General features: G+C 41.3%; 1 protein-coding gene across 14 annotated transcripts in view; it reads left to right on the top strand.

Annotated features, from left to right (window-relative positions):
• The window catches only part of ARID1B (AT-rich interaction domain 1B), a 454,520-nt gene that overhangs the window by 50,924 nt on the left and 390,656 nt on the right, over positions 1–12,940 (top strand). For 13 of the 14 annotated variants that reach the window (XM_045500132.1, XM_045500130.1, XM_045500124.1 and 10 more), the window contains exon 2: positions 2,941–3,135. The exons of the other annotated variant lie outside the window; for it this stretch is intronic. In XM_045500132.1, coding sequence (XP_045356088.1) covers positions 2,941–3,135 — 195 coding nt within the window. The remainder of the gene's footprint in view (positions 1–2,940; positions 3,136–12,940) is intronic. 14 annotated transcript variants of the gene reach the window in all.

A 12,940-nucleotide genomic window follows, 5' to 3' on the forward strand; every position in this document is an offset into this window, starting at 1 on the left:
CTTGATTTTCACACTTCCATAGAAAGTTTTATTTTATCTTTTCAAAGAAAGTGTGGGAAAGAATTACATTTCGCTTTTTTTAAGGCACCCATTTTAATTTATATGATTCTGGGAAAACTTAATTCTCAATACTCGATTTTAGTTTTGTTACAGTGTGTCAACATACATGTTTGTGTGTTGAATTGTGAAGTCAGCACAGGTGGTGTAACATCAGTGTATTGTTTGAGAAACTTCTGTCATTGTAAGTACGAAATTTCCTTGACGGGTGAGAGTAACACATTTACAAGCCCATGAAATTGTGAATTTCGAGCCGAACTGTTTGGCCTCCCTACGTTTTCGTTCAGGTGAGATCAGTTCCTGGCAGATTCCTACGAATCCCTCAGACCTGAGCTTCCCTACAGGAAGGCTTTGTGACAGCCCATCAGAGACCCGCTGAGGATCTGCTGCACGGTCCACTTAGGGTGTCCACTGCGGGCATTGCAGTCTCTGTTCAGCCCGTCTGCTTCAGTGGATCGCTCATTTCCCCAGGACAGCCCCTGATGCGTGTGCATTTTCTCCGGGGCCTGGCCCGCTGCACACACCAGACGTGCAGGAAGGAGGGGAAAGATTGCTTGCGGCCTTGGGCTGGGGTGCGGGTGGGAGGGAAGACCGGCTGTCACGGAGCTTCCCCAGCTTGGGTTTTGGGTCTGTGCTCCCAGCTCACCTCTCTCACCTCCCATTCCTGGCTTAGTTCCTTGTCTTTTGGTTACTGCCCTCACCTCTGTGATGAGGCTGCCCTGGCCAGACTCGGCAGTTACCTTCGAGTCGTCGGGTACAGAGCAGGGTTTTGCCCTCACTTGTTGGACACCTGGGCTGCATTTGGCATGCCTGTCGTGTTTCGAGGCACGACTCCCTTCTTTTCCATGACACCATACTCTAGAGCCTGTATTTTCCGATTGTTCTTTTGGCTTCTTTGTGGGCTCCTTCTTTCCCTTAAATGGTGATGTTCTCTAGAGTTTTGTCCTCTATGCATTTTTCTTTTGTTCATCTACTCTTCCTAGATAAAGTTCTTGAGGTTTTATATGCTTCCTGTTGATTAACTCATCCAGTAGTCACTGAACATTTTGCTGTGTGCCAGGTGTACTGTTTGACTTGCATCCTGGAGATACAGTGGTGAGTAAAACAGAAAAATCACCACCTTCCCAGGAGCATATATCCTCTATATGCTGACTTTCCCCCATTTGTTATTGTAGCTCAGCCCTTACTCCCCAAGCTACAAATGTATTGTGTCCCTTCCTTCTGGATGTTTTCCACTGGATTTCCTGTAGGAAGCTCAGATTTCATACGTAGCGTACTGAAGGCTCCCTCTGGCATGGGGGAGACGGTTGGTTGATCTGCCTGTGCCTCCGCACGTTCCATCTCAGTTGGTGTCTTATCATCTATTAAGCCACCCTGGACTCCTGTCTTCTCCCGTCACTCACTCAGTCTCCAAGTGGTGCCGCATCCCCATCCTGTCCCTGGAATCCGGGCTCGCTTTCTCCCACCACTGCTAGCTACCAGTTTAGGACCTCAGCTCGCCTGCCCGCTGCGGCAGCCCACCCTGGTTCCAGCCAGCTGCCTGAGAGCAGTCCTTCCGAAAGCTGGATCCGATTATCGTTCTCTCTGTTGAAAGCACCCGGTGGTTCATCCCCCGGATGCAGTCCGAAGCTGACTTGTAAGGCTCACCCTCGTACTGGCTTCCGCCTGCTTCAGCTTCTTTGCAAATTCCTGCTTCATCTGGATCTGAACTGCTTATGTTTCCTTGTCCACACCAGGAAGCTCGGCTCCGTTGAGCCTGTGGTTTCTGCTGCGGCTTCTGCCTTATGGCACTCTACGCCCTGTCCCTCCCCACCTTGAGCCTGGCACTTCTTCATTCATTTATTCTGCTAATCTTTGAGCCTTTTGGAGAGTTTTCATATATATTACAGAGTCTGGCATGCAGTAGGAATCAATATATGGTTTTGGAAGGAAGGAAGGAAGGAAGGAAGGCCGGCAGGCAAGAAGGATCGTTGGATGAATGCTGCAGGCCTTTTTAGCCCCTTGGGGAGGGACTTCCCCCACCACTGCATTGCTCCTTTGAAGCACCCAGGGCAAGAAAGCCCCAGCTGAGGCTCTAGTTCTGGCTCTGCTGAATGGCCTTGGCCCTGAGGCTCATGGGCTGACTCACTAAACCAAAAATAAAACTTAGAGTCTAGTTTTGAACTAGTTATGTTTGGTTAAGATACTGACATAGGGAAGGTGGCTTGTGACTCATAGTCTGGGAGCCTATTCATGCACACTAGTAGTCTTTGAAACTTTTTACCCTAGACATTCTGTATTATCTAAAATCTACCCTTTCACTTTCTCCTGAGCACTCAGATGCATTAATGTTTGATCAGGAGTTCCAGACTCAGGTCCAAAACAAAGTCGTTGTTCTAAGAATACTTTGAAGTCAGAAAGCCTTGTGAACCACTCAGTATACTTAAAGCTAACAGGAGCTGGGTGAGATTAACTGATCATGCTCATTCCTATATGTATAGCAGGATTTTAGATGCAAATGTTTTCTTTCTGCAGACTCTTTCCTTCTCTGGTTTACACCGGATCCCTCTTAGTTGTTAAAATCTCCCTAAAAGTAAAAAAAAAAAAAAAAAAAAAAAAAAAAGATAAATGTCTTGTAGCCATCTAGGTATTTTTCTTAAATGTTCTTCTGGGTTTTTATTTGCCAGGTTATTATTACTTTTTTTTAATGCAGTAATTGACCTACAGCATATTCATCTCAGGTGTTACATACAACATAATGATATGATACTTGTGTGTATTGTATGTTTTTAATATTTTCAAAAGTAAGGATAGTTGTGTTTTTAACATATACGTGAGTGTAACACAGTTTCTGCCTTTGTAATAAATCATGACTTAAATCTGTGTCTGTTTCTTTCTTCACAGGGCAGCCCAATGGATCCTATGGTGATGAAGAGGCCGCAGTTATATGGGATGGGCAGTAACCCTCATTCTCAGCCTCAGCAGAGCAGCCCTTACCCCGGAGGCTCCTACGGTCCCCCAGGGCCACAGCGCTATCCAATCAGCATCCAGGGTCGGACCCCAGGGGCCATGGGAGGAATGCAGTACCCACAGCAGCAGGTTTGTGCTGGTTTTTACCCCACCCCTCTCCGAATGGGTGATCCTCTTGTTTTTGTCTTTTACCAACTACCTAAGATTGGTACTGAGAGCGTTAGGGGGCATTTCACTGATTTTCTGCTCTCTTAATTATCATCGTTTTTTCAAGTAATCACGGGTGCAGTTTCCTTTTTTTTTCTTTTCAAGAAGGAAAAGTGAGCTGCTTAGAACAAAGTGGACAGAACATCTGTTTGGTAGAGGGCTGTTACTGTGTTACTGGCTGTATTGGAAAGATAGGCAGTGTCATCATTTTGCAGCAAATTATATAGATCTACCCCCTGTCGTGAACTTGGCTTTCTAACATTTCTGATGGCAGACTGGCAGATTCTGAACTGTGAATAGATTTTTAAAGGTGACATTTTAACTTAAAGAATAAATAACCATGAAAATGGCATCATCTTTGAGAAAAGTTTTGGATTCTCCCAAAAAGTTATTTTGCATTTATTCATTAACATATGAATTTCATATAAGAGGATTTGGTATATATCTGTTTTCTTAGCCTTTGATGGGTTTTGTGTTTTTACTTAAAACAAAAAAGACTTCCTTCCTTTTATCGACTCAGTATTTTTCTCTAGAATCAAATAGTTGGAGTTACCTTAAATACCCATCTACTTTCCAGCAGTAGTAAACCTATAGTCTCTTGGATACTGACAGTGTATCCTTGTAATGTTGGCCTGAGGAAGCATGATATTAGGAAAAGACTAAATTCAGACTCGTTAGGGTGTTTAATTACTAGAAACCCCAGAGAGCCTTATTTATAAATTCCCACACCGTGTCTTTAATGGGGGGGGGGATGTTGGGGGGGGTGCATTAGGAGGATCCATGTGTGTTTTACTGAATTCCCACACCGTGTCTTTAATCGGGGACGGGGGGGGGGGGGTGCATTGGGTGGACCCGTGTGCATTTCACCGCCTCCTGGTAGGTGACTCCACAGTGTTGCCAGTAGCCTCTTCCAGGGTTTCATACACTTCCTCTCTGCAGATCCTTCCCTGTGTTTAACCAAAAATGATCTGTGGGGGAAAAACATTGGCTCAGACTTCTGCTCTCTGTAAAGTGGATGTGGAGAACGATACACTTTTACGTGCTCCAGAGCTGTGTCCGTTAAGTTGCATGTGAGCCTTTTCCTTTATAGACTGAATATTGTTTTTCCTTTTCATCTTTGCCCCTCCTTCGGTGATATTTTTATTTTACAGTGGTTAGAGGGCAGTTCAGAAGTAGCTCAGCCTTTGAGTCCTAGCTGTTGGTTCCTTAAACAGCCTTCGTTACTGTCACTAGTTCGTACTGTCCTTTATTAAATTGGCTGCCCGGAATTCTCTCCGTCACTTGCACACTTAATTGCTCTGTTAATTTTTTTCAACATGACTTCTTTCTTCCAGCAATATTTTGCTGCCTAGAGTAAAACATCTTTAGCTGAGGTTGCTAATGGTAAGGGGGAAATAATTTGTACATGATTGAAAAGTAAGATGTGATTTTCTCTTCCTTCTTCGAATTTTAACCTAATTTGCCTTTAGTTGAAGGCAAGAAGGCCCAGGTGGCTAGCTGCCAAAAATCCTAATTCTCCTTCGTAGATGACTTCACGTGGGGGCTGATAGTTCTGTAGGAAAACTCTGGCCACGGGCAAGAGTAGAGGCAGAAGGGAAGAAGTGACCGACCTGGCGGGAAGAAGTGGCTACTAACCACTCCTTGTTTTTCTGCATTTTCTTTTTTTAAAAAAAAATTTAAGTTTATTTATTCTCTCTGAGAGAGAGAGCGCAAGTTGGGGAGGGGCAGAGAGAGAGAGAGGGAGAATCCCAAGCAGGCTCTGCACATCAGCACAAAGCCCGATGTGGAGCTTGAACTCACGAACCATGGGATCATGACCAGACCTTAACCGACTGAGCCACCCAGGCTCTTCTCTCTACCGTATTTTCCTCATGTCAGATTGGAAAGTCATTTTGAAAGGCGGTGTTCATGGCAAGCTCCTGGATGCTCCTTTATCTTTTTCTCTGAATGAGTTCAAGTCTTATCACAGGCTTTCGACATTGGCACGGTTTGCAGTCCCAAAGTGGAAATCCCAACAAATGGAAAGGGTGTGTAAAGAATGATTACCTACGATTTTTTTTTTTTCATTATTTTCTAACCCCACATGTGTAAGGCTAGAAGTAGAGGACATATGCTAATACATAGAGTAACTTTACTTTTGTCAGCTTTTTGGGGTTTTTTAAATCCCCGTGGCTTTTACCTAGATTTGAAATACAGGAACTCTTGGATTTATTTGAAGGGACAAGTTGATGAAGATAACTCACCGAGTATTTCAGCAAATTTTTAATTAAGATTTTAGATTAGGTATTTTTACTGCAGACCAGAAGAAACATCTAATTCTGATTAAGGACAGATCTTCCTGATAATGAAAGGAAAGTAGTGTATCTGGTAGGAAACTGACTGCCCTGACTGTAGAATGTCAAACTTCCATATTGAGTTCATCATCATCAAAGGTTCTAAGAAATCTGTACTGTTTTTTCACCCTTTCGTTTAGTTATAATATAGCCTTGAAATATAGTATCTTGTTTTGATAACTGGAAGGCTAAAAATAGCTATGAATGCATTTTTGAATGTGTGCAACATTTTCAAGGAGACACAGCTTTTTAATACCAAGTTCAAGCGATCAGGTATAGGCTAATTAATAGCTTTGAAGTGGAAAAAAATAGTTAAGGTATTGGCTAAAGGTTATTAGAGCACATTTATTTTGTTAGGTTTAGCCTGTGTTCTTTGGTGAGGAATTCTCATTGAGTTGCATTGTTTGTGAGTTTTGGATAATTACAATTTGTCCATGGACAAGGTCCTGGCACAGTGATTGGCTGCTGGTGCTGTTTTCTCCTAGTATTAATGTAATTGGCTCAGCGTTTTTGTAGTCATGGCTGCTCATGTTTTTCAGGGAAAAAGTTGAAAGATAATGATGACATTGAGTTTTTATTGAGTGGACATCACCACCTAGGCATGACTTTGCTTTGGAGAGCCTCCAAAGCTTTCTGTGTTTGGTTTGTGAACCTCTAATGAGCTGAATCCAGTTCATTTAATATTGCTCGTATATTTCTGCAAAGGATTAAAATGCAGGAATTCAAGTTTGTAAATTGAGTTGCCCACTTACCAGCTGAGTGGTAAGTTGTCTTTGGCTCAGGGGTCACAGTGTGATTCCTGGCTAGCATTCCACTCCTGTGATAGGAATTTTAAATGAGAATTCTGTTAGAAAGAATGGCCATGCTTGTATGAAACTGAACATGGGTGGTATCAGTGCTTGCTTTTTGTTTCTGAGATTAAGGAGGTACTGGCCACTGAGTGTTTGATTTTAGTGTTAACCTGCTGATTCTTGATTTGTATGGTGAGAATTTTATTTTTGGAATATACTCACGACGAGGTCTTTGAGCATGATATGATAATAGTACATCATTTTGGTATTTATTAACTGGAACTAGATTTGTGGTCTTTCACGTGCTGATTCTCCCACATCATCAGGCAAATACATAGCTAAACAGATTAGTTTTGCACAGTGCCCTAAAAACCAGTCTGTTTGAGTTTTTATTGAGCTGAGAGGGGAAATGAATTTTCTATGCCTCTGTGGAGAATGTTCTGCCTCTAGGCTCCTGGAACTCAAACCTGGAGATGGTTAACAGAAGTATACCGGTTGATTTCATCTAACGCAGAGGAAGTATAATCTTTAAGGTTACTAGAATCTGATGCTGAGTTTTTCAGATATTGTAAAAAACTTAGATACCAAGGTACCCTTTGCCGGATCAGGGATGTGGGCGAGCAAATGTTTTGTTTTACTTCTCTTGTCCTTTGTGATCATAAATGTATACATAGGTCTGTGCCAACTTGGTTTAAAAAAGATTTTCATATAAAAGAAATAGCGCCCAGGAAAAATAGGCCACAGAAGTGCGGGTATATTTATTTACGTCAAGCACATTTCAATTATGGCATGTAGTCTGAGATTTGTCTGAGTTATCAAAGGTTAGTGGGTTGCTATTTTAACTCTCCTTATCTTGTTGCAGAAGTTTGTATAATCTAATGCCGATTGGCATTATAAAACCAGGAAAAGGGAAAGAGGGCAAAGTGAGAGATTTATGTTTATGAGCGCTTTTATAATGGAAAATGACAACTTTTTTAGTTTTAAAAACACATCTGTGTTGCGAAAACCTTTACAACAATAAGAACATGGAATTGTTTTGAAAGATATTCTGGCAAAATTAAATAGAGATTAGTGATCCATGTGATCTTATCACTTTAAATCTAAATAAAAACCTAATTAAAATTGAGGTTCTTTTGCAAAAGGTGTTAGAAATCAATAGGTATTCTCATTTGTGTCTTCAGTTTATCTTCTGCACTCCTTGGATGTCTATTTTGCTGTGTGTTTTTTGAGTAAAATATTTATTTCAGAACATAAGCATTTTATTTGGTACCATCTTAACAGCCAAAACACTTCTTCCAATGCAAATGTTTATTTTGGCAGCAGATGTTTCTAAAAGGAGACAAACATTACAATTGTTTGGCTAAAATAAATGTTTTCTTTGGGGTTATTGAGGCAGCCAAGCAAGTTCTAGGATTCCCACCTGTGTTACTTTATAGTGTTAGTCTCTTCTGGTAAAAAAGATTTACTTTTAAAAATACAGTTAAAATTATGTTTTGAGGGGCGCTTGGGTGGCTCAGTCCGTTGAGCATCTGACTCTTGATTTCAGCACAGGTCATGGTCTCGTGGTTTGTGAGTTTGAGCCCCCCATCGGGCTCTGCGCTGACTGCGTGGAGCCTGCTTGAGACTCTCTCTTCGTCTCTCTCTGCCTCTACCCTGCTTAGGTACGCATTCCTCACCCCCCACCCCCCTTTCTCTTTCTATCAATAAATTAAAAAAAAATTTTTTTTAATTATGTTTGGTTCCGGTTTGAACAATGTCTCTAAAAAGTCGGGATTAATGGGGCGGGGAGACTTGGTTAAAGACGTAACAATTCCAGAGTTTTTTTGACATGAAATATTTGCTTGGACTCAGTCTCTGAATCCTAAATGTGAATCCAGTGACCAGGGCTTAATTTTGGGTTTGCCTAAAAAGAGCTGAGAGTTCCTATTTTTAAGGAGCATAATGGGGTGTGATAGGATAAGAAAGGAAGGCTTGACTTAACATAATGGAGAAGAATGGGTCCTAGGGGCTGTTTTACCCTTAATTTTTTGATAGTTTGCACTCACTCAAAGACACCCCCACCTGCACCTGTGTGTGCATGGGCTTGCTTGCATACACATAGAACAGAACATTTGTGTGACAGTGGGATCTTAGTGCAACGAAATGTATCTGTGTATGCATATTCAGTATATTAAACATGTATTTTATGTGCACACAGATATACGTACGTATATGAGCAAACAGGTGCGTAAAGTGAAGGTAAACGTTTTGGCCAGTAAAACAGTGAATGCAGAGAGATCCCTTTCACTGTGCTGTTTACAGCGTTTGTGAATAGCGTGTTCTGTGCTAAAAGACTTGGAGCCTAGCTGCACCTGCTCGTACACCTGAAACGTGTGGAGTCCTTTCAGCAGCTTGCAGATTTGTATCAATAATGGCCTTTTGTTGGCCACATTCTGTCTTGATTTCCTCAGTTCTTCCATCAGTGAACACGAAGGTATTTAAGGTTTACCGACAAAATACATTCACACCTCCTATTTCTGCTTCCAAGTAGATAGCAGATGCTACTATCTTTGATGCCAAAGTTCCCTGTAGATGGATGTTTGTACCAAGAGGATATTTTTTTTTTTTAATTTTTTTTTCAACGTTTATTTATTTTTGGGACAGAGAGAGACAGAGCATGAACGGGGGAGGGGCAGAGAGAGAGGGAGACACAGAATTGGAAACAGGCTCCAGGCTCTGAGCCATCAGCCCAGAGCCCGACGCGGGGCTCGAACTCACGGACTGCGAGATCGTGACCTGGCTGAAGTCGGACGTTTAACCGACTGCGCCACCCAGGCACCCCCCAAGAGGATATTTTTGAAAAGATTTGTAGGTATGGTAATTTTTATTTGCTCCTTAAAATGTAAATGTCTGGAATATGTAACTGGTTCTAATTACTTTTTATATTGTACTTGAATTTAAGCATATTTTGAAGCATTCAGTGTGACATTCTTAGAGGAGGAGGATTAGAAGAGATCACATTTCAAGTTAAATCGAAATTTTAGGATTCTTAGCCTTTTTCCCTAAAAATGAGCGAAGATCAGCTTTTATACTTGACTGTGTGATGAAAAAATGAGATGATTTATTTTAGTTAGGATAGCTACTTTTATATTAGAAAGTCTATGCTGATATATTTTTTTTATCTGAACATTCACATTGTGCTAGATATTCTAAAGATTATATGTGGTGTATTGTGCCTGTTCTCTGCTTGTAGCTTATACTGTTTTCTCACTCATATCTGAATTCTAGGTATTTTACATTCATGGACTTTCAACTAAAATATCTCTTAAGCTTCTCTGTTACGTTTTCATTTTTGAGATGTGAATTTTAAGCGTATGTTTAGGTAACATTAGAATTGCTCGGGTATATTTTAAATAAATTTGGTTTATTTGTTTTTTACCAAAGAAACATTGAATGTGATATTTATGTTAAAATTGTCTTTTAAGTTTTATGTATTTAAGTAATCTCCACACCTGACTTGGGGCTCGAACTTCTGACTCTGAGGTCAAGAGTCACCTGCTCCTTCGACTGAGCCAGCCAGGCGCCCTGATATTTATGTTAAAATTTAAACTATTCAAATAAAGTTAACGGTTGATACCAGTAAAATCAACCAATCACATTACTTCAGTGCTCCTTGAGACACAAGCAACCACGGAAGTCGCTAATTACAATGACTAAGTGGCATAAGAGGCATATTTTAGGCCAGTAGTTCTCAAGCTTTGCTGAATGTTAGAGTCTCGTAGGGTCCTTTAAAAACAGCAGGTTTGGGGGCACCTGGGTGGCTCAGTTTGGCATCTGACTCTTGATTTTGCCTCAAGTCATGATCTCACAGTTTATGGGATTGAGCCCCACGTCGGGCGCCTTGCTGAGCATGGAACCTACTTAGGATTCTCCCTCTGTGTCTGCCCCTTCCCTGCTTGTGCACACACACACACTCACTCACAACACATAAATGTTTAAAAAACAAAACAGCTCCAAGCTTGGAAGCTTATATCAAAGACTTCCAAGTGTTAAGGCCTCCCTCTTTTTTGAGTGTGCCACACGTGCTCCCTTGTGTGGCTGGCATTAACAGGTGTCAGAGATAGACCAGTAAGTAAGGGCCCCAGAGCAGGTTTGGGGCCAGTGGCATTGCCCCGCTTTGGGCACTTGTTATCGGGCCCTGCCCAGTGAGTCGGGAGTTGACCACTCCTGTAAAGGGATGAAATGTGCCCAGATTTGGGACAGTGTAGTCCTTTCTGATTAACGCTTAATCTGTGTGTGGTATCGGGAAAACTGACCTGACTGTGCCCATCCACCAAATGAGGGAGTTTGACCGCAAGATCTCCCAGCTTGGATACTCCTTTTAAAATAATAGTAGATTAATGTCTTTTCATTTTAGTTTTGGATTTTAGGGTCTTGTCATTTCCAGTACAGTCTTCTGAAATTTATGGGTTGATGCTTGATGGGTTGTATTAATATAACTACTAACCCTCTTTAAAATTCTTTCTGAAGAGGAAAGAGCTGTTTCTTCCTCAGAGGTTAGCAGATTGTTGCAATCAGTGCAATAAGGTATTTTCTTTAAATTTTCTTTGCAAAGTGAAAATTTTCTCTGATAACCTCTCCCTCCTGGATACTAGTTGTGTACTAGGTATGTAGAATGTTGTCTGTCCTGTGTAATGTAGAAAATCATAAGATTGAGTTGCTAACTTTATTTGGGCTCACAAAAGGAAGCAGAGAGAGACCCAGTAATTACTCATTTAATACATTATTACTTTCTAAGTAGTTCTGAAAATAAGCATATACTGGACACAATTAGGATAAACTGTGTACAGTGAATTCAGAATAGAAATAAGAACTTTTCACATATTCTGTTGCTTTCACCCTTGCCTAAATCCCATGAAGAGCGATTAGGTGTCTATATTTTTCTACCTTAAAACGTGTTTTTTCCAAGGGTAAAAGAAGTTTTTTCTTTCATGTTAGCTAAAAGTTCAATTTTTAAAATTAAAAAAAAAATTTTTTAAATGTACATTTATTTTTGAGAGAGAGAGAGACTGAGGGTGAGCAGGGCAGGGGAGGGCAGGCTCCAGGCTCTGAGCTGTCAGCACAGAGCTTGATGCAGGGCTCGAACTCAAAAGCTGTGAGATCATGACCTGAGCCAAAGTTGGACGCTTAACTGACTGAGCCACCCAGGCACCCCTAAATTTTTTTTAATGTTTATTTATTTTTGAGAGAGAGAGACAGAGCGTGAGTGTGGGAGGGGCAGAGAGGGGTAGACACAGAATCTAAAACAAAGCAGGCCCCAAGCTCTGAGCTGTCAGCACAGAGCCCGACTTGGGGCTGGAACTCATGAACTGCGAGATCACGATCTGAGCCAAAGTCTGATGCTCAACAGACTGAGCCACCCAGGTGCACCTGTATGTTCATATCTTTATGGTAAAAAGTTTTTTATGACAGTCTGGTTTTTTTTGTATGCAGTAAATTTATGAAGATCATTTGCCCATTTCATTTTGGAAAATAACTTTGAAACTTAAGTCTGTAGTTGTGAATGAAATCGCTTCTCTCAGAGTGGCTGTGCGGATGCCTCCCAGTGCTGGGGAGCTGACTCAGTCCAGGTTTTGCAGCCTCAGGAGGGACTCCCCATGTGGGATCAGGTGTTAGAAATTTCCTGGAAATTCTGGAGCTGAGACCTGCGTGTGGTCAGAGTGTATGTATAAGGCGAATATCCCTGCCCTGCTAACATAGCCCCAGACCAAAACTTAGCAACTGTCTGTGACAGCAGGAGTTATGCAGCTTCCCATTTCCTGTGAAGAAGTGTGTTTAACTGAGAAAATGGACTGTATTCCAAAGAAGTCACCAAATTAGTCTCTCTTTATTGGTATTGAATCGTTAAGAGCATACTTTTTTTTTTTTTTTTTTCCTTTTTAATAACTACCAAACACAGCAGTGGAATTGGCCCTTCAGGGTTAGTCAAAGGCAAGGATCCAGGTCAATTTCTATAAAACATCAAACACTCAGGAACAAAGAGTGGGCCTAATATATATAGCAAAAACTGAAAGTATTGAATTAAGATGCAAAAAGACCATTGCTGAGATCATTAAATTTCACTTGTGGATTTCACTTCGTGGATTTCACTTCGTGGACTGAGATTTCACTTCACTTCTTCAGACTGAGAAAAACCAGCTTTCCCAGGTAGTTGTAGATGGGCCCACAGAGGGCTAGGAAGAAATGTCTGATGGGAAGGGAACTCCAATCTGAGATGAACCACAGAAAAGACAGCCAAGCGGGGACAGTTTCCTAATATGGCACATAAGGATTATGTGTCCCTTTATAATTGATGTCATCGTTATCATTATTTGCAGGGAAAGTTGGGGAAGAGGAAAGTGTCAGAATAATTGTTGGCCGGTGGGCCGTATGACCTCAGAATACTTCTTTAAATAAGTCAGCCAAAAAAGGAGACTTCCTTTCATTTAACTAGTCTATTACCTTGAAATTTCTAAGATTTTTGTGATCGCCCAATAATCTAGATATTTTATGCATTTTACGTCCTCACAGGTTTTCCTCAGTGTTTTGGGCTTCTGGAGAAGGAAAATCTTCTCTACTTCCTAC

Source organism: Leopardus geoffroyi, chromosome B2, assembly GCF_018350155.1.
Source record: "Leopardus geoffroyi isolate Oge1 chromosome B2, O.geoffroyi_Oge1_pat1.0, whole genome shotgun sequence".
NCBI classification, from domain to species: domain Eukaryota; kingdom Metazoa; phylum Chordata; class Mammalia; order Carnivora; family Felidae; genus Leopardus; species Leopardus geoffroyi.